Below are 20,493 nucleotides of genomic sequence, written 5' to 3' on the forward strand. Positions count from 1 at the left end.
ACAAAAAGGTGGATATTGAATGTATGTTATATGAAGAGAAAAAGGTTTGGAAAGCTATGCATTGCAATGTTATCCAGGGGATGAGATTATATCGAATATCCACTTCTCCTTTATTTTTTGATAGAATTTTTATTTTTAATAGTGAGGAGATACAACCTTTATAATTAGAATGAAATATGAGATTTATTTGCTATTCATATATCTAAAGAGGCAATATATTATTTTGGGTTTATCCTATGATTTTGTTAAAAAATTTTAAACTACCTGTTATAATGATTTTTTTTGAAATACAGAATTGTATTTATTTTAGCTATCAACAATCTCTAAGTATGCAAAACATTTAAGACAGAGGTAAAAATCTATTTCTTAAAAAAAAAAAAATAGCTTGGGAGTTCCCACTGTGGCAAGTGGGTTAAGGATCTAGCTTTGTCTCTGTGGTTCAATCCCTGGCCCAACAGAGTGGGTTAAGGACCCAGCATTGCCATGGTGTGGCAGAGGTCACAGCTGTGGTTTGGATTCAATTCCTAGATCGAGAACTTCCATATGCTGTGGGTACAGCCAAAAAAAACCCAAAAAAACAATTCTTTGTTACTGGACTAGGTAATGTCTTATTGTAATTGACTGTGATAGCAAATCATGACTCTCAAAGGTGAGTATGTAATAATATCCAGAGGAGTTAATGTTCAAGAATAGTAGGAGTAAAAACAGACTTAGCAGGCCAAACAATAATCCCACATCCTCAAGATCCACAAAGATTAAAATAAAAAAGAGAATTAACATAAAAAAGTTACCTTGGAGTTCCCAGTAGCTCAGCAGCTTAAGGACCCAGTACTGTCACTTCTGTGACATGGGGGGTTTGATCTCTGGCCCGGGAACTTTTGCATGCTGTGGATGTGGCAAAAAAAAAACTTTCCTAGAATGGTTTTTGTATTGAGTAATGAGTAACAAACAGCAGAAAACAGAATAAAAGTTAAACATCCACTGCATGGAAATAACTAATCACCTAAGCACTCAACAGGATCTGAAAAGTTCACGCAGTGGGCAACTGCCTAGAGTATGAGGGACAAGGATGAGCAATCGCCATGTTTTCTCCTCGATCCACCCTCGGATCTAGTGACTCGTAATCTAGAGCAGTAGGACTTCCAAACCATGCTGCCTCTTATCAGACCTTCGCCATCTAACCGGCCAGGGAAGAACCAAGTCTCCCTCTTGGGCAAGGACATGCACTTACCCTCCCACTGGCCTGTTAGCACCAAGGTCCTGTTAATCACCACATCGATTTCTGTAGCTCCATCTTCCACAGCCAATCTGATCTCTTCTAATCGTGTTTTTAAATGAGTCTGTCCAGCTGGAAAGCCAGTGGCCACTAGTAGAGAAAGGAGAAAAAAAAAAGAAAGGAAGGGAGGAAAGCAGGCAGGGAAGAAGGGAAGGGGGAGGAAGACAAATTTCAATTGATCAGTATATCAACAAAGAATTTCAGACCAAAAAACAGTGTTTAGACTAAAGCATGAATGACACTTTAGAACTTCATGCATATCTTGCCTATCTTGCAAAGTGAAGTGTGAAGAAATAAAATGCTATCTTATATAGTACTGACATTAGGATAAATATTAGTAGTATATCTTTGGAAGAACTGAAATTAAGTTGCTCCAGAGATGCTTGTGAGGGTGCTTTAAGTAAATAGTGATTAAGAAGATTCATCCACAAATGAACCTATCTACAAACAGAAATGGACTCACAGACATAGAGAACAGACTTGTGATTGCCAAGGGGGTAGGGGTTGGGGCAGGGATAAAGTGGGAGTCTGGAGTTAGCAGATGTAAGCTATTATATTTAGAATGGATAAACAAGGTTCTACTCTATAGCACAGGGAACTATACTCAATCTCCTATAATGAACCATAATGGAAAAGGATATTTTTTAAAAAGAATGTGTGTGTATATATATGTGTGTGTGTGTGTGTGTGTGTGTGTGTGTGTGTGTGTGTGTGTGTGTGTGTGTGTGTGTATAACTGAATCACTTTGCAGTGCAACAGAAGTTAACATAACACTGTAAATCCACTATACTTCAATAAAAAAATAATAAAAAAGAAGATATGATATCTTCATACTGATAGTCATAAAACAGTAGCTGTAGCCCTTTCTTGATGGACACTTGTTAATTCTGGATCCTACTCTTGACCAAGCTGGCTACGGCTGTCAGGATTTCCTCACTCACATTTACAGCCGTTGTAACCACCACACAGGTTCCTCCCACTGCCTATCTTAAAATGAAGAGCCAAATAGATAGGAATAAAGAGGAGATATTTCATGATGGGAAAGCACCTAATTAGTCCCTAAAACTGGGACGGGGTGAACTGGGAAGAGAAAGGCCAAGTATAAGGAAAAGGAAAATAAAAACACAATGACACTTTTGGAAAAGTATTAACATTTTCAACATGCTTATTAATTCCATTCCCGTGTCAAAGATAACCTTTGGATTCTTGTTATTAAATTCCTTGGGTCTGCTACCTTGGAGGAAAGCACGCTTCCCTGTTGTATAAAGGAAAAGCAGAAATGACTGGGGCCAATGAAAAATTAAGGTAAGGTGTAGCTGGCAAATACTTTGAGAATCTTCACAAATAAGGTGTAGGGAAATACTATATACTCTGTTTCTTTTGATGTATTCCTAATAAAATAATTAATGAGTTTCTCAGATTCCTTCTTTAAAGCACCAGGATATTTCTCTAATATCTTTTAAAAGGAGAATCTAATTTCCTATCCATCTATCCATCCATCCAAACGTGGGCACGCATGCACATGCACAAACACACACACACAGGGAAGCTTTTAGTAAGGCTTTTTTCCCTCCCTCATACCTCATCCTATACTACTGCCTCTATCTTAAGTCAATAGCTCCTAGAGATCCTGTTTCAGCACAGCAGAAACAAATCCTACTACTATCTATGAGGATGAGGTTTTGACTCCTGGCCTTGCTCAGTGGGTCAGGGATCCAGTGTCTGTGACCTCTACCGACCTCGAATTCCAAGTTGCTGTGGCTGTAATGCAGGTTGGCAGCTGTAGCTCTGATTTGAACCCTAGCCCGATAACTTCCATATGTCATGGGTAGGGCCCTAAAAAAAAAAAAGAAAAAGAAAAAAAAGAAAAGGAAAAAAACGTCAACAGCTCTTAAACATACCCTCTCTTCTTTGTCTCCCAGGTTCTGGGGTGGCTCATATGGATGGTGTAAGTCCTACCCCATTTCAGCTCTCTCTAACTTGTTCACTACCACCCCCTAATGTACTATGTCATGAAGCTGATCTCCTCGTGCCTCTGCTTAACATCTTTTGGTATCTTTCCCATCACCAAAATAAGCCCAAATGGCACAGGCTGGCACAGGTTTTCCGTGGGATCTGCCCCCAGACCACCTCCCCAGCTTCAACTCCCAAGCTCTCTCTTTGTCCTACCTTAGGATCCAAAAATTGCAACCCCATTTCAGTTCCCTGAATGTACCTCTGTGCCTTCACACAGGCTAGGTTCCTCTAAAATGCCATTCCCAGGACTGCCCGTCATGGCTCAGTGGGTTACGAACTCAGCTAGTATGCATGAGGATGTGGGTCAATCCCTGACCTTACTCAGTGGGTTAAGGATCCAGCATTGCTGTGAGCTGTGGTGTAAGTCACAGACAAGGCTGAGATCCTGTGTTGTTGTGGCTGTGGTGTAGGGCAGCAGCTACAGCTCCGATTCAACCCCTAGCCTGGGAACCTCCACATGCTGCACATGCAGCCCTAAAAATAAAGATAAATAGATAAATAAATAAATAAATAAAATAAAATGCCATCCTCTATCTTCACAATCTCTACATTCCTCCTTGTCCTTACAACCCAATGCAGTTACCACCTCCTCTATGAGGCATCCCCATGCAATGAGTGTCACCGACCTCCATTAAGAGAGAATTAAGCACTCCACTCAGACTTACGACTGTACCTTCTGCACAGTTTTATTATTGCATCTTACATATCAATAACACTACCTGTCCTGCATTATGGTTTTTGACTATTCCTCCTCCTAAACAACTGTTTCCTTTAACGACAGAGATACAGTTCTATATTCGTAAGAATTAATACGTCTGCTACTCAACAGGCAATGGGTGAATACGAAAAGAATGGATAAAAACAACCAAGTCAATATATAAAACTACTTAAAACCATAGTATAAAACTATGCAGCTCATTCTCCAATGTGTCTGATTTAAAGATCTAGAAACATGTTGACAAAACAACAGCAGAAGCCACAGATTTTACCTGATGCCACTGGGATATCACAGCCTGCGGCCTTTAGTGCTCTGACTGCATCACACACCCGGGCAGGATACACACAGACGGCAGCTGTAGTAATGCCTATGAAGAAAGAAATTGGAACGGCCTACTTTATGCGAAGTCAAAATGCTTTTAATCATTATTTATACTCCCACATGGGTAGAAACAAATATGAGAGAAAAAAAAAACTCCCCTACAATTCTGCAACAAATTAAAGGTTTTTATTTGCCATACTCCCTTTCAGTTCTTGACACATGGAGCATTTTCTCATCCTTACAATCACAGAAGAAAACATTTTTGATACATTGTTCTTGGAAGTTAACATAGTGCCATTTTAAAAAAAAATCCTAAAAAAAAGGAAAAAAAAAAAGGAGTTCCTGTCATGGCACATAGGAAACAAATCCGACTAGGAACCATGAGGTTGTGGGTTTGATCCCTGGCCTCGAGGTTGCGGGTTAAGGATCTGGCATTGCCATGAGCTGTGGTGTAGGTGGCTTGGATCCTGCATTGCTGTGGCTGTGGTGTAGGCCGGCAGCTGCAGCTCTGGTTCAACCCCTGGGAACTCCCATATGTGGCTGGTGCAGACCTAAAAAGGAAAGGAAAAAAAAAAAAAAAAAAAAGCCAAAGAATTGCAACAGTAACATCAAAAATCACTGATCATGGATCACCATAACAAATATGACAAGAATGAAAAAGTCTGAAATTCTGTGAGAATTATCAAAATGTGGCAGAGACACAAAGTCAACAAATGCTGTTGGAAAAATGGTACTGGGTAGAGTTGCTCAACACAGGGTTGCCCCAGACCTTCGATTTGTGAAAAACACAGTATCTGTGAAATGCAATAAAACAAGGTATACCTCTATAGCAAAATGACATTTAACTAATCCTATTCCCTCTTTGGCAAAATAAATAAATAAAATCTAGATCTGGAGCCCTCATTTTGAGTAGTAAGTTCTTAAATTTAAAAAACCAGAAGTTCCCGTCGTGGCGCAGTGGTTAACGAATCCGACTAGGAACCATGAGGTTGCGGGTTCGGTCCCTGCCCTTGCTCAGTGGGTTCATGATCCGGCGTTGCCGTGAGCTGTGGTGTAGGTTGCAGACGCGGCTCAGATCCCTCGTTGCTGTGGCTCTGGCGTAGGCCGGTGGCTACAGCTCCGATTAGACCCCTAGCCTGGGAACCTCCATATGCCGAGGGAGCAGCCCAAGAAATAGCAACAACAACAACAACAACAACAAAAAGACAAAAAAAAAAAAAATTATTAAAAAACCAAGTAGCCACTGAAAAAGCAATAGCATAAAACTCATATAAACCTGTTGCTTTTAAGTGCTATAAATGGGAGATGTTTTATGGTCAATTAAAAAAAAAAACCATACTGAATATTTTTCAAAAACTGCAGAGCTGTAAGTTATCTACAAATTATTTGGGATGAAATACCTGCATTGGGCCAGTGCAGCACCTCTAGCTGCACTCATTAGAGACTGGGATCCATGAAAAGATCTGGCTCCTATAACCACTGAGTTAACCATTGTTTTGGAAATACCACTCCACCTTCCAGATCTTAGTTTCCTCACTTGGAAACAAGGGTATTGACTCTCAAAGGTTTTCTCTATCTCTAAAATGTTAAAGTTCTAAACTTGTGGCAACTTTTGAAAGTCCTTTCTTTCATGTATATAAGAGAGTGAATGTAACTTTTTTTCAAAAGATCTAACCTAATATACAAGCATGCAATATTTCCCATTTGTATTTTATTCTCAAAAGCATTTCATTTACTCACAGAAAATACTTTATGTATGAGACGTGATTATTAAGTAATGAGGCTGGCTTTTTCACATGTGGCTAGGGAATCAGAATCAGTATTTGAGAGTCGCTAGAGAGAAAACCTCCAAAACTGAAGAACTGGAAAGAAAAATAAAGAAACTCGATACTGGCAACTTTATTCCAGGATGAGAAAGAACTGACCTAAAAATGAGACTCAAATTCTCTCTTTGCTGTTTTTTCAGAGAAGAACCTCAATTATTTCTCTGTACACAATTCTATCACGAATTTTATTGCTACCACTGTTTTAGCAGATAAATCTTAGGTCCTCTTAGATTTAGAAATGGTTATTGTAAAAAGGTAAACACCAGACAGACTGTACACATTACCTTTACCATGCATATTTAAAGCTTTTAGGAGGTCTTCCCGGATTGGATACTTGGCTTTGTAACAGAGCCTTTGAATGTTGGAAGATGTGTCATCACCTGAAAGTGTAGTAAGATCTATAAAGGTAACAGCTTTCAGGAGCCAAGCAACCTGGTTTGAAGAAAAGTAAAAACAAGGTTTTAAAAAAATAATTAATCTCCAACTCAGGAGAAAACCACTAGACCCACATGGGTGCTAGAATCTCATGTCTACACTGTTCTAAGGCCTATGACTCTGATATACAGCGTAAACATTGTACAAGAGTGACCAAGACAAACATCACACAGAAAAAAATAAAAGAGGGGGAGAGTAGCCTTAAAATGTCTTCTTTTCCCTCCCATAAGTAACCCTAATTGAAATCCCTATTAGATTAAGTCTTCTCGCATGTGACTTTTCCGTCTCATCCACAAGGAGCCTCTGATGGCTAGCCTGTTGTGTGTGGGAGAACTTGGGAACAAAAATTTCTATCTTACCTTTTACCTCCAGCTCTTGGATCTAGAATGAAACACTACTTTTTTTCAATTTAATCCAATTCTAATTTCAAAACAATATTTGTATTTTATAACTCATTCTGATGAATTCCTTTTATCTTTTCCATCAGACTATTTCTAAGGAGGAGGAAAATGTGACCTGTCACCCTAAAGGATTTAATCACAATATTCTGCCTCACTTGTGAAATGAACTCCGAATTCCTTTCACCCCTGAGAGGCATAGCACATCTTTGCTTAGTATACACTGAAGAATATGCAGACCACAAGTGCCTTACAAAATACCATTTTTTGAGTTTTGACAAATGACTTAGGAAAATTAATACCTTGGTGAACATGAGGGTCAAAGAAGGTCAACTCTTATTATATCTAAGGGTCCCAACAGTAGACACATCAGGTTTAGGTATTATATTTTTACAATTAAAACAGAAGACCACCAGAGAAGGTATGTGTAAGAAGCTGAATAAATATGTTGAGAAAGTATGCCATTTAATTTACTCATGAATAAAGATGTCTCAAATTCCTTTGTGGCTTTGCCACTCAAGAGTGATAAGATTTTTAACTTATTTGGATAAATGTGTTATCTTTCTCCAACTCATCATCATCATATATGAATTATTAAAATAAGTCATGGACAGCTGAAATCTTTTAAGTTTAGATCCATCTTGAGCAAAATTCAATCCTTGTGCCCTGGAGAGAAGAGATCAGGGCTGTAAACTAGAGGGAGAGAATTCTCAAGAAGGGCCCTTACTTGCCACTCCTTTTTCACAGGTCTGCGGGCCTGGATTTGTTCTGCGCGCCTCAGAACTGCCGGTTGATTCACCTGTACTTTGGAGATCCAGCTAAGGTCTGAAGACAAAAGAAGAACACTTTAAAACTTAAAAGTTTTATTTAATACATTCACCTATTTTTCACATGGTCCTTGTAATAGATTTATCACTCAGTATCAAAGCTCTTTTAAGGCTTATGTTTCTCTTTTTCGCTCAACTATAAATAAATAACCTTGTTGAAGGAAGCCCAGCCATGAAAAGGCTTGCTTCATGTAAAATCAAGTAAAATGTACTACAATCTAGTGCATCTGGAACTAGAAGGACCTGGACTGATTCATTACACAGACATGTCGACAAATGACTGAAAATGGAGTTATTCATGCCACAGGCCTCACTTCTGACAGCAGAGATTTATTTGTGAGTGCCCAGTCTAGGAGAAATGGTTAACAAAGATGGAAGTGAATTAATATTGAGACTTAACAGGACCCTTGATCACTACCCCCTTACCGATAAGATTAGTATTTACTAGATGCTGATAGGAAATAGTCCATTCTTTCCTCAAAGGAGAACTTTTCAAAATGTATTAGAAATGACAGCATTGGTGTAACACAAGTCAGAAAGGGGAAAAGAAAAAACTAACTGTTCAAAATTCCGGGAGACATCTCTGTTGCCTCTGTTTGCAAATACTCGTTTTTACCTCAATCCCACCCTCCATCCTCTTGTGGTTGACTATAATTTCTATTTTAAATCCAGCCTAGGAGTTCCCGTCGTGTCTCAGTGGTTAACGAATCCGACTGGGAACCATTAGGTCGCGGGTTAGATCCCTGGCCTTGCTCAGTGGGTTAAGGACCTGGCATTGCTATGAGCTGTGGTGTAGGTTGCAGACGCAGCTCGGATCCCGCATTGCTGTGGCTCTGGTGTAGGCCAGTGGCTACAGCTCCGATTAGACCCCTAGCCTGGGAACCTCCATGTGCCGCCGGAGAGGTCCTAGAAAAGGCAAAAAGAGACAAATAAATAAATAAATAAATAAATAAGTAAATCCAGCCTAACTGTTAGCTTTTGTGAAAACACTGCCAGCTCTCCAGAGAGAACTAACATTTGGATAGACCTCTACTATGGAAATAGTATTTAGCTCATCAAGGAGTCATAGAATTATCTATAACTACAATGTGCATCTTGATCTTATTCATCTTTGTGTGTCTAACACCAAACACAGTGCCTGGTGCACATGCATTTCAACTTCATCCAGAGAGGCTCTATAACACAGGTGGCCTCCTTAGAGTAAACTGAACACATAGCCATTTACCTTCCCCAACTAAGCTCATTTCTGCAGCCCTCCAGCAACCTCACGTTCTTAAAGAATCATCTTAGAAGAGCCTTAAAAGGCCCCTGTGGGAAAGACATCACAATTACACACTTCTTCATAACGTGATGGAGAAAACTACTGGATGTACACTGTACTATGGAACAAAACACATAATATTAGTAGTAAAGTAGCCGCATAAACCTCAGAGATAAGACCACCAAGAAAACCAGAGTCTACAAAAGACATTTTCTCTCTCATTTCTATTTAATTCTTCTTATCAATATTAATGGTACAGAAATTCCACATTAGAGTGCATGATTAATAAGGACATTCGCATTTAAAATATCACTGAAGGGAGTTCCCGTCATGGCTCAGTGGTTAACAAATCCGACTAGGAACCATGAGGTTGTGGGTTCGATCCCTGGCCTTGCTCAGTGGGTTAAGGATCCGCCGTTGCCGTGAGCTGTGGTGTAGGTTGCAGACGTGGCTCGGGTTCCATGTTGCTGTGGTTCTGGCATAGGCCCGTGGCTACAGCTCCAATTAGACCCCTAGCTTGGGAACCTCCATATGCTGCGGGAGCAGCCCAAGAAATGGCAAAAAGACAAAAATAAATAAATAAATATAAAATAAAATATCACTGAAGGGAGTTCCCATTGTTGCTCATCAGGTTAAAAATACAATTAGTATCCATGAGGATATGGGTCCATTCCTTGGCCTCGCTCAGTGGGTTTAAGGATCCAGTGTTGCAGCAAGCTGCAGCATAGGTTGCAGGTGTGGCTTGGATCTCGCATTGCTGTGGCTTGTGGCTCTGATTCAACTCCTGGCCTGGGAACTTCCACATGCCACAAGTGCAGCCTTAAAAAAAAAGACAAAAAATAAATATCACTGAAGAAGGAGCAAAGTTTGGAGTTTTTGGGTTTGTTTTTTTTTTTTTTTTTTTGAGGTCTAATTAAATTATTTTGTTAGTCAGAATCTTGTAACAAAACAGATGTTTAACATTTCAATCCATCTGCTCCTCAAAAACACTGTATGTTTTTCCTGCTTGTCTGCTGAGTCCACTTTACAGAAAAAAATGGGAGTCTAAGGTCAGGTGCTTTAAGTCTGCCTCTTCTTCCCCACCCAAGACTGATATGGTTCTAGGTGGAGCCCAAGGCAGTAAGAGCAGACAGACACGCTAAACTCACCCCAATTTATCTCGGACCTAGAACAACCTCTCTACCCAAAGGCTGGAGTTGTGTTTTCATCTTTACTAATAATGGGGATTAGGTTCATGGTAAAGATTACTTCAGGCAATGGAATGAGGAGTTGTGTTAAATACAAGGTTCACCACCATACCACTGCTGACAGTGGCCAAAAAAGGAAAGCCTAGACTGTAGGGCAAGGCTTTGGAGTCTGTCCCTAACCAGTCACATGATTCCTGGAAGCTTCTTCCCACAGGAGAGGTCTCAGACCATCCCAGGACTCTACCACCTGGCTCCGTCCTCCCTCATGTGCTCTCTCCTCTTTTGCCCCTCTAGCCTTCCTAAACTACTGGGAGTTCACTGACACATTACATCATGTTCTGTCTCTGGATCCGTGCATGTTGTTTGCACTTTCCACCTAGAACGGCCTTCCTTGTCTTGCCAGTGCAAATGCCACCTTCTCTGTGAAACTTCCCTGAACCACACAGGTTGAGCTCTTCCTTTGCTTCCTGTTCTTCCATGCTATTTATGGTCTACTTTCTTTTTTTTTTTTTTTGTCTTTTTGTCTTTTTGCTATTTCTTGGGCCGATCCTACAGCATATGGAGGTTCCCAGGCTAGGGGTTGAATCGGAGCTGCAGCCACCGGCCTACACCAGAGCCACAGCAACGCAGGATCCGAGCCGTGTCTGCAACCTGTAGCTGCAACCACAGCTCATGGCAACGCCGGATCGTTAACCCACTGAGCAAGGGCAGGGACCGAACCGGCAACCTCATGGTTCCCAGTCGGATTCGTTAACCACTGCGCCACGACGGGAACTCCTATGGTCTACTTTCAGTGCCTCCTGAATGGAACTGATTTGTCTATTTGTATTCCCTACAGATTTTTAAAACTCCAAAGTACCTGACATCTGGGTAGCACTCAATAAATACACCAGGAGTTCCCGTCGTGGCACAGTGGTTAACGAATCCGACTAGGAACCATGAGTTTGCGGGTTCGGTCCCTGCCCTTGCTCAGTGGGTTAACGATCCGGCGTTGCCGTGAGCTGTGGTGTAGGTTGCAGACGTGGCTCGGATCCAGCGTTGCTGTGGCTTTGGCGTAGGCCGGTGGCTACAGCTCCGATTCAACCCCTATCCTGGGAACCTCCATATGCCGCGGAAGCGGCCCAAGAGATAGCAACAACAACAACGACAAAAAGACAAAAAAATAAATAAATAAATAAATACACCAAATGGTCCCCAAAGGCCAGAAATGATCTAATTCTGGGTGATACCTTTCTAAATTACTTCTTATTTTTTATTTTTTAGTGTTCACCTTTTTCTCCCAGCTTTGTTGAGGTATAGTTGACAAATAAAGATTATAACTATTTAAAGTGTATGTTTTTGTTTGTTAGTTTGGTTGGGTTTTTGGCCACACCCAAAGCATGCAGACAATCCGGGGCTAGGGAGCAAACCTGTGCCACAGTAGTGACAACACCAGATCCTCAACCCACTAGGCCACGAGGGAATTCCCATAAGGTTTACATTTTGATAAAGACACATTGTGTAATAATCATCACAGTTAATCTAAGTAACATTATCTACCACTTTGCGCATTTACCATTTTCTTTTTTGTTTTTTTATGTAGGCTGAGAACATAGGATCTACTCTCTTAGCAAATTTCAAGTATGCAATACAGGACTTTTAACTATAGTGACATTGTTGTACAAAAGATCTCTAGGAATTCTTCATTTTATGTAATGAGACTTTGTAACCCAATTGCTTCTGATTAAAGGGCTTCTGGATCTCCACAAGAAAAGCTGGGGCTGAAGCATGAACAGAATACCTGAAGACATTCCCCTTAAAAAGTAATTTTTAGTACAATTTTCACCAAAGGTCAGAACCCATGAGGCCTGCTCTCACACATCTCAGACACCACTTGCCAGAGGTCCTTGCAAACCATCTCCTGTAGAATATAACAGAATCACTTCTCTCACAAGATCAGCCTCCACTGCTAAAAATATCTTCAGTGGTCATAAAATCATCCAGCCCCATAGTTAATCCAGCCACAGAATTTGCCCCTGCGACCTCCCATGGTAATGAATTATATAAGTGACTATCCCATTTTATTAGCACTTAATTTGCTACTCTTTAATTTCATCAAATAACCCTTGTTCTCATATTATGGGGTCTGGGGAAAAGAAAGGACTGATTGGCCTTTGTTATGTCCTTCATAATTTTTAATATTTTATTCGAGTACCCTTTAGCGTCTCCTTTCCAGGAGAAGTGATTCTAAGGCACACAATCTCATCAGCACCATAGACGCTTCTCTTATGGGGCCAGGAGGGGTTTCAAGTACATGCGCCTTTGGGGAGAACAGACAGGAAGCCATAATTGGAAGGCAATAATACCCTTTTCTGAAACCTCTCCTGTGAAGAAAATCCCAGTGTTCCTCTTAGTATGCCATATTGGTGGCTTTTCAGGCCCTTCTGTCAGTTATAAATTTGTTCTCAAACACTCCTCTCACAATTTTTTATTATTATTATTTTTCCTGTTTAAGTCTCAGTGGGGACAGAGATCATTTTCCCTGCAAATCCACTTTGTAGCGTTTCCATCACTTCCATTTGTGTTTATGGCTATCCCTGCACTTCTTCACAATATTCCTGAAATGTGTAACACCAAGGAAAACTTCACAAAAGGACGTTTATATTGTATTTTGATTTTAACTTTGTTCCTAATGGAGAAAAATAAACTGATACTTTATAGAGACTCTTCCAAATTTGGAAAAGTAAGAAAGATTAAATTTCCCATGTTCCTCTTTCCATTCTTTCTGGGTTTTTATATCTAATTGTACCACCCAAATGTGTGCCTTCGTGTCGTCTCTAAACAGCCATTTATTTTATGCACTTGACAGTACATTTTTAAGCCCAGAGTTTATCACTGAGTACCTCTTCCTACTGTAGGGACCTAACTGTCTATTATTTCCATGTTATTTTCAACTCTAATTTGCTTGTGTCCCCCAGTTGCAAGTGCCTAGCACAGAAATAGGTGCTCAATAAGCCCCTTGCAGCACAGTAAATTTATTTTTTACCTCAGACACTGAAACTAGAAAAGTATCAACTTGATCATGCGTAATTTTTCAAACTTAGCCTTGAAAAAGGTGAGCTTTGCCCCCCAAAAATGATTCTTTTTAAAAGTCCTGGATGTTAATATAGGTCTGATTCATCCAAGCTCAGAAAATACTCCATCTATATGTGAGCAGACTCAGGCTTGTCCAGATCCTAAGCCAAAAAGATACAAGACAGACTATGGTGGGAGCCTCAGCCTTTCCAGCAGGTGGGGTCTAGAATGAGTCTTCTTCCCAAGATCTAGTCTAGCACCCAGGAACCCCTGGGTGAGCCCTCTCTAGGGCTTCCATGTCCGCACAAAATAATACACAACATAAGCACACAAAGAAGAGCAGAAAGCCATGTTTTTAACCAGTACTTCTCAACTGATCCCAAAGGTTCCATCAAGATCACATTCCCCTTCTGGTCCACACTTAAGGTCCACAGGACCCCAGAATTTCCAAATCAAATGGTGCTAAGCCTATTTACAGAGTCTACAGGGGTCTCCATCCCAAAGTCAATAGTTTAAATTTAAGATATGAGACAGACAAGGGACTTTCTTCCTGGGAAGTCTGATAAATGCAATTCTGACTATGAATTACATCTATTTGTTCATTCAACTAAGAGCAAAGGGGTACCCACAATGGTGCCAGCACTGCTGCAGGCTCTGCAATTTGGCAGTGAATGAAAAGACAAATCCTTTCTCTCAGAGAGCTGTTTCTAATCAGAAGAGATAGATAAACATATAAACACATCCTTGTCCTCACCAAGGTGACATCATCTTGGTTCACATAAAGCACACCCACTATACATCCCCGTCCCATCTGATTTAGCATTTGCCCTATATACTTCATTTTTTAACAAACTTAAAATAAACCAGGATGGGCTTGGTAGATTCCAGCTTCCACCACGCTCTTCACAAATACTGTGTAAGAGGCAAGCACAGTGGATAGAGATCTCACTTGGACACATGGTTCACTTGTAGAGACCAAAACTTGGGCTTTTCCCCACACTCCCGGACATAACAAAACAACATTTCCAGCATGCAGGGCATACATGAATAACAGGGGTACTCGCCATGTCTGTCGCTAGGGACAGCTAACTCCCTCTAGACTTGGGTGGTGGTAGGAGCAATACGCATGAAGTTGTGCCTCTGAGTATATGAGCTGGTTGTGCCCTCGCCTGAGCCCAAGCTTGCAGGAGACAAAGAGGGTATGCCAGCAGTCAAGAGGGCCTGAGAAGTCTAAGAACGTGTATGTTAGGTGACTATGGACTATGTGTGAGGGATCTCTAGATTCCTGGAGGAGAGAAACTGAGAGCACTGATAGTACCATTTTTTATTCTATAAATCTAAAACTATCTATTTGGGGTTAGGATATTTTATTTATTTTTTTAAATCTTACCAGAAACAAAGAGCTCAAAAAAGTATGTTTAGGGAGTTCCCGTCATGGCGCAGTGGTTAACGAATCCAACTAGGAACCATGAGGTTGCGGGTTCGGTCCCTGCCCTTGCTCAGTGGGTTAACGATCCGGCGTTGCCGTGAGCTGTGGTGTAGGTTGCAGACGCGGCTCGGATCCAGCGTTGCTGTGGCTCTGGCATAGGCTGGCAGCTACAGCTCCGATTCGACCCCTAGCCTGGGAACCTCCACATGCTGCGGGAGTGGCCCAAGAAATAGCAAAAAGACAAAAAAAAAAAGTATGTTTAATGAAAATAAATTTTAAATTTCCCTTCCTTGGGAGAGTTGGCGGGTAATTGCACAAAACACCTTTCAACATTTATCACATGCCAACATATCTCTATGGAGATATCACTGACTCCAAGACCCAAACCTGCTAAATAGCCTGTGCTCAAAGACATCAGTTTAACACAGCCTCAAAAGATACAGTTACATAACACTCTGAAACATGACTTTTCATTTAGATAAAATGAGTACTCTAAATAATGCTTATTTATACATCCAAAATTCCTAGGGTACAAATAAGAAGTAAAGCAGTAGTTGTTAATTTGTTGGCTCCAGAAGGAGAGGAATTTTATAAACTAGAAAATATCATTTTATATCAGTCATGGGTGCTTTAAAGAGTAAAATAAGTTAAATCAATTTAAATATTGGCTCATTTTTAAAAAATCTAACTTATTAAATCAAAGCAAAAAATTTAGAAGTCTATTGTGTTGAAGGTAAAATACCTGACATGACTGTGAAATCTGGTTAAAGAGGTTAATGTGGAATAAATAATATTTGATTTTGCAGAAATGACATAGATGCAAACTTTGTTGGAGGACAGCATTGCAATAAAAACAATGTTCTTATTAAGAAACCTAGGGAGGAGTTCCCGTCGTGGCGCAATGGTTGGCGAATCCGGCGTTGCCGTGAGCTGTGGTGTAGGTTGCAGACGTGGCTCGGATCCCGCGTTGCTGTGGCTCCGGCGTAGGCTGGCAGCTACAGCTCCGATTCGACCCCTAGCCTGGGAACCTCCATATGCCGCAGGAGCAGCCCAAAGAAATAGCAAAAAAACAAAACAAAAAAAAAAAAAAAAGAAAAAAAAGAAACCTAGGGAGCAGAAATATATCTGGATCTGGTTGTTTTAGACACATAATTTATAATTTCATCCAAATAAGCTTTCATAGCCTAACAATCAAAGTACAAGTTATTAAAAAAAAAAAAGTACAAGCTATAGCTGTCAAATTTTAAATACTTTATATATGTTCAGCATAGATGAACTATCTGATCTTTGTGAAAAAAAGCTGATGTTTAATTAAAAATGAATACTTCTTCCTGGCAGTGTGCACTCTCTCTTTGCTAGTTATCATCAAATGAATATTAGAAATATTTGACTCTTTGAAGAGTAAGAACCATTTTGTCAATAAATCTAAACTGATATACACCAGCCTTGCAGTTTTTTATAAACAAGACCTTTAAATGTTGGCTTTATTTTTTTTCAAAATCAGTTGAAAAGCCTTTTTTTTAAAAAAAAAAAAACCTATTAAGTAGATAATAAACATCTAAAGCCTCCAGCTTTGAAACTTAGCGAACTACAATTACTGCTGACAATTGTTTGTAAATACTGCAAACAGGAAGATGCCGAAATTTACCCCTCTACAAAAAAAGAGGACTTAAACAAATGAAATGAGGAAATTTCAACTAGTGTACAAGGCTTAGCTTTAAATTTCTAAAACTGTACTTTGGAATATCTCAAATTATCTATTTTGATTATCATCTACTGCTGCATAACAAACCACCACAAAATGTCATGGCTGAAAATAGCAATGCTTTTATTCTCTCCTGATTCTGCTGGATGACTAGGGCTCAGCTGGGAGTTTCTGCTGTTCTCACTTAAGATCTTCTGTGGCCACAGCCAGATGGTGACTGGGGCTGGGACATTCAAGAGGGCTTCACTTACAAGTCCGTGTCTTAGACAGAGCAGACTGGGCCCTGCTGGCATCCTGCTCGCTCTCCCTGTAGGCCCAGGACGTCCCTCTCACCTCACGCCTTTTCTAACAGGGTAGCTGAACTTCCCACAGAGCAGCTCAGGGCTCCCCAAACCATAAAAGCAGCTGTTATCACTTCTGTCACATTCTGCTGGCTAACTGAATCTCAGGAAGAGCATGAACCAGTGCCGCAGAGGACACAAAGACAGCAATTACGGAGACCTGGTTCATTTTTGGAGACTGGCTACCACAAGTTCCTATTTTATTTTATTTTTTATTTTTTGGCTGCACTCATGGCATGTGGAAGTTCCTGTGCCAAGGATCAAACCTGCCACAGCAGTGACCCAAGCCACTGCAGTGACAACACCAGATCCTTAACCTGCTCCTGATACATGAGAACTCCACAAGCTCCTATTTTAAATTGCATACATTTACTCTGTACTGGAAAGAAATTAAGGGTTCTATACCCAATTCCAACTTGGGGAGAAGGGGTTTCCTATTCCACCACACAATACTGCCAATATCAGCTGGGTATCTTTACAACTCTACTCAGTTCTGACATTATCTACCTAGAGGTGTGACCATCAGATCTCCAAGGCTAAGGACTTCGTCCAACTAGGCTGCCCCAACCCCACTTTAGACCCTGGTTGCAAGTCCAGGTTATCACCTGTGCTCCTGACCTACCACTGGAGGGTCCAATGACCCCTTCCCTGGATTCAATTAACTTGCTAGAGAGGTTCAAAGAACTCAGAGAAACATTTTACTTCCTAGGTTATCAATTTATTATAAAAGGAAACAGCCAGATGAAAGACATGCAAAGGGGAAGGTACTAGGAAAAGGCAAGGAGCTTCCAAGTCCTCTCCAAGCAATTGGCTCTCTGAATCACCAGGTGTTCACCAACCCAGAAGCTCCCCAAACCCCGTCCTTCGGGTGTTTATGGAGGCTTCATTACATAGGATAACTGATTAAATCACTGGGCCCTAGGCAACTGAACTCAACCTCCAGCCTCCTCTCCCTAACCCCAGAGGTCAGTTAGGGGACAGAGAACCTAATCGCTTGGCAGCCAGGCTCCAAGTTTACCTGAGGCCCAAAAGCCACCTCATTAACATAACAAGACACCTTTTAGCTCTCATCACTTAGGAAACCCAAATGGTTTTAGGAGCTTTGTGCCAAGAAGAGTGGATGAACATCGAATATATATTTATTATAAATTACAACACCACAGAAATGAAATTGAGAAGACCTGTAATTTTACAGTATATAAATTTAGCAAAACACTCTAAGGAATCAAAACTGAAACATCTTATTTGACAAGTATTGTCTTAAAAAACACATATTATTTTACCTTGGAAAGGAGTGAAATACATTAACTATGAAACTATTTGTGCTAAAATATTTACATATTTCAATACAAAAAAAATGAGAATTTGAGAATACTCTCCATTTACAGAACTGTTCAAAGTGTACCAAGTACCAAGCATCTGTAAATATTTTCTCAAGTAAAAATGTTATGTTCCAAAGAGAAAATCAATTGAGGGTGTCAAGAATTTCAAATTTAAAAAACATAAAATTAAAGCTTGAAAAAAAGTGCTGAATATTTTAATACTTTAAGAAATTGAAAAAAACTATTCTACAAAAAAACTGCCAAGGGAGTTCCCATTGTGATTCAGTGGAAATGAATCCGACCAGTATCCATGAGATCACAGGTTCAATCCCTGGCCAGCGTTGCCATGAGCTCTGGTATAGGTCACAGACACGGCTTTGATCTGGCATTGCTGTGGCTGTGTCGTAGGCCAGCAGCTGTAGCTCCAATCTGATCCCTAGCCTGGGAACCTATATATGCTGCAGGTGTGGCCCCAAAAGGAAAAAAAAAAAAACAAAAAAACTACCAAGGCTTAAAATCAGATACAGCTAAGAAACTAATTATAGCTGAGTTAATAATTCAACTTATGTTGCTTTATAATATTGAATAATATGAGTACATTTTTAATTTGATATACGTGAATGTATTTTCTTTCAGAATGAATTTTTATGTTTTTTAATATTTTCTCTTGAATAGAAGGTCCACCAAAAAATAAAAAGTTTGTCATTCAATCAATATTTTTCAATCATACCAGTTTAAATATTTTTAGTGCCCCTTTTCACTGTCAAAAGTATTTAGTTTGAATTCTAGATCAGCTCTATCAAAAATCTAACTCAGGCCTTGTTTTGTGTCTCATGATATAATATAATATGAAATATACAGCATCACTTAAGAGTACTCTTATCAGAACTGTTAATCTGAATCTCATCAATTTTAAGATATGTGATGGTTAATTTTATGTGTCAACTTGAATGGGCAGCAAGGTGCCCTTTAAATATATGGTTAAATATTATTTCTTGGAGTGTCTGGTGAGGGTGTTCAAGGATGGGGTCAACACTTGAATTAGTAGAAAGAATAAAGCTGGCTGCCCTCTCCAGGGTGGGTGGGCCTCATCCAACCTGTTGAGGATCCAAATAGAAAAAAAGGGTAAGAAAGAACCCTCTCTCTCTCTGCCTGTCTTTGAGCTGAGACATCAGTATTCTCCTTGCTTTGGACTTGGCCTTGGACTGGAACTGCAGCATAAGCTCCCCTGGGTCTCCAGGTTGCCAACTGCAGGTATTGGACTTAGTCTCCAAAATCACCTGAGACAATCCGTATATTAAATCAGTGTCTCTGTCTCTGTTTCTGTCTCTGTCTCTCTCTCCCTCCCCCTCTTTTGTTCTCCCCCCCTCCCCATATATCTCTCACTGGTTCTTTTTCTCTAGAGAACCAGACCAATACAAGATATAACTTTCACATTAAAGAAAATACAGGAGATAGAGGAATAAGTTAGGGCGGGGCCAGAGAGGGCGGACAAAGCCGGACAAAGCCGCCAGCACTCTCTGCTGTAGCCACCAGCTGGGAGCTGCTCTGCTCCATTGGTCTGACTTCCACAAATGCAGAACTAAGAGGATTTATAGATCAGAATCTCAGTCCAACAAAAGTAGAAACTCTTCTGGGATTGTGTAATTAGAAAAGGATAAGAAATTTGAGTGTAGAGATGGGATTAAGACAGCAGAATAGAAGGACTGGAGCTCAACTTCTCTCCTAAAAACAACAAAACTTACAACTAAATGCTGAGCAATCTTCAACCAAATGGCCATAAACCTTCAAAAAGATATCCTACTTCAGAAGACAAAGACGAGGCCACATGAAGGTAGGAGGGGTGATTACGCATATAACCAACCCCATACCTCCCTGTGGGAAGCCCCACAAACTGAAAGGTAACTAGTTCACAGAGACTCACCTACAGGAGTGAGAGTTCTGAGCCCCACATCAAACTCCCACGTGTGGGGATCTGGCACTGGGAGAAAGAGGCCCGGGAGCATCTGGCATTGAAGGCCAGTGGGGCTTGTGTGCAGGAGCTCCATGGGACTGGGGGAAATGGAGACTCCATTCTTAAAAGGTACACACAGACTTTCACATGTACTGGGTCCCAGGACAAAGCAAAGTCTCCATAGGAATCTGGGTCAAACCCGACTGCAGCTCTTGGAGGACCTCCTGGGAAAACAGGGGTGAATGTGGCTTATTGTGGGGGAAGGACATTGGAAGCAAAGCTCTCAGGAGTATTCAGCAGCAGTGCCTTTCTCTGGAGATGGCCATTTTGGAAAATCTGGCCCCACCCATCAGCTCTGAGAAGCCCCAGGGCAAACAACAATCCAAGTGGGATCACAGCCCCACCCATCAGTAAATAGGCTGC

General features: G+C 40.6%; 1 protein-coding gene across 4 annotated transcripts in view; it reads right to left on the reverse strand.

The window, feature by feature from the left end:
• The window catches only part of DERA (deoxyribose-phosphate aldolase), a 115,498-nt gene that overhangs the window by 65,214 nt on the left and 29,791 nt on the right, over positions 1 to 20,493 (reverse strand). For 2 of the 4 annotated variants that reach the window (XM_005664048.3, XM_021092297.1), the window contains exons 2-5: positions 7,718 to 7,815; positions 6,448 to 6,589; positions 4,282 to 4,377; positions 1,232 to 1,366 (exon numbers count right to left, since the gene is read on the reverse strand). In XM_005664048.3, the coding sequence (XP_005664105.1) occupies positions 1,232 to 1,366; positions 4,282 to 4,377; positions 6,448 to 6,589; positions 7,718 to 7,815 (471 nt within the window). Of the gene's footprint in view, positions 1 to 1,231; positions 1,367 to 4,281; positions 4,378 to 6,441; positions 6,590 to 7,717; positions 7,816 to 20,493 lie in introns of all 4 variants that reach the window. The other 2 variants (XM_005664049.3, XM_001926178.7) reach the window with 1 other exon arrangement.

The sequence above is a fragment of the Sus scrofa genome, chromosome 5, assembly GCF_000003025.6.
Source record: "Sus scrofa isolate TJ Tabasco breed Duroc chromosome 5, Sscrofa11.1, whole genome shotgun sequence".
NCBI classification, from domain to species: domain Eukaryota; kingdom Metazoa; phylum Chordata; class Mammalia; order Artiodactyla; family Suidae; genus Sus; species Sus scrofa.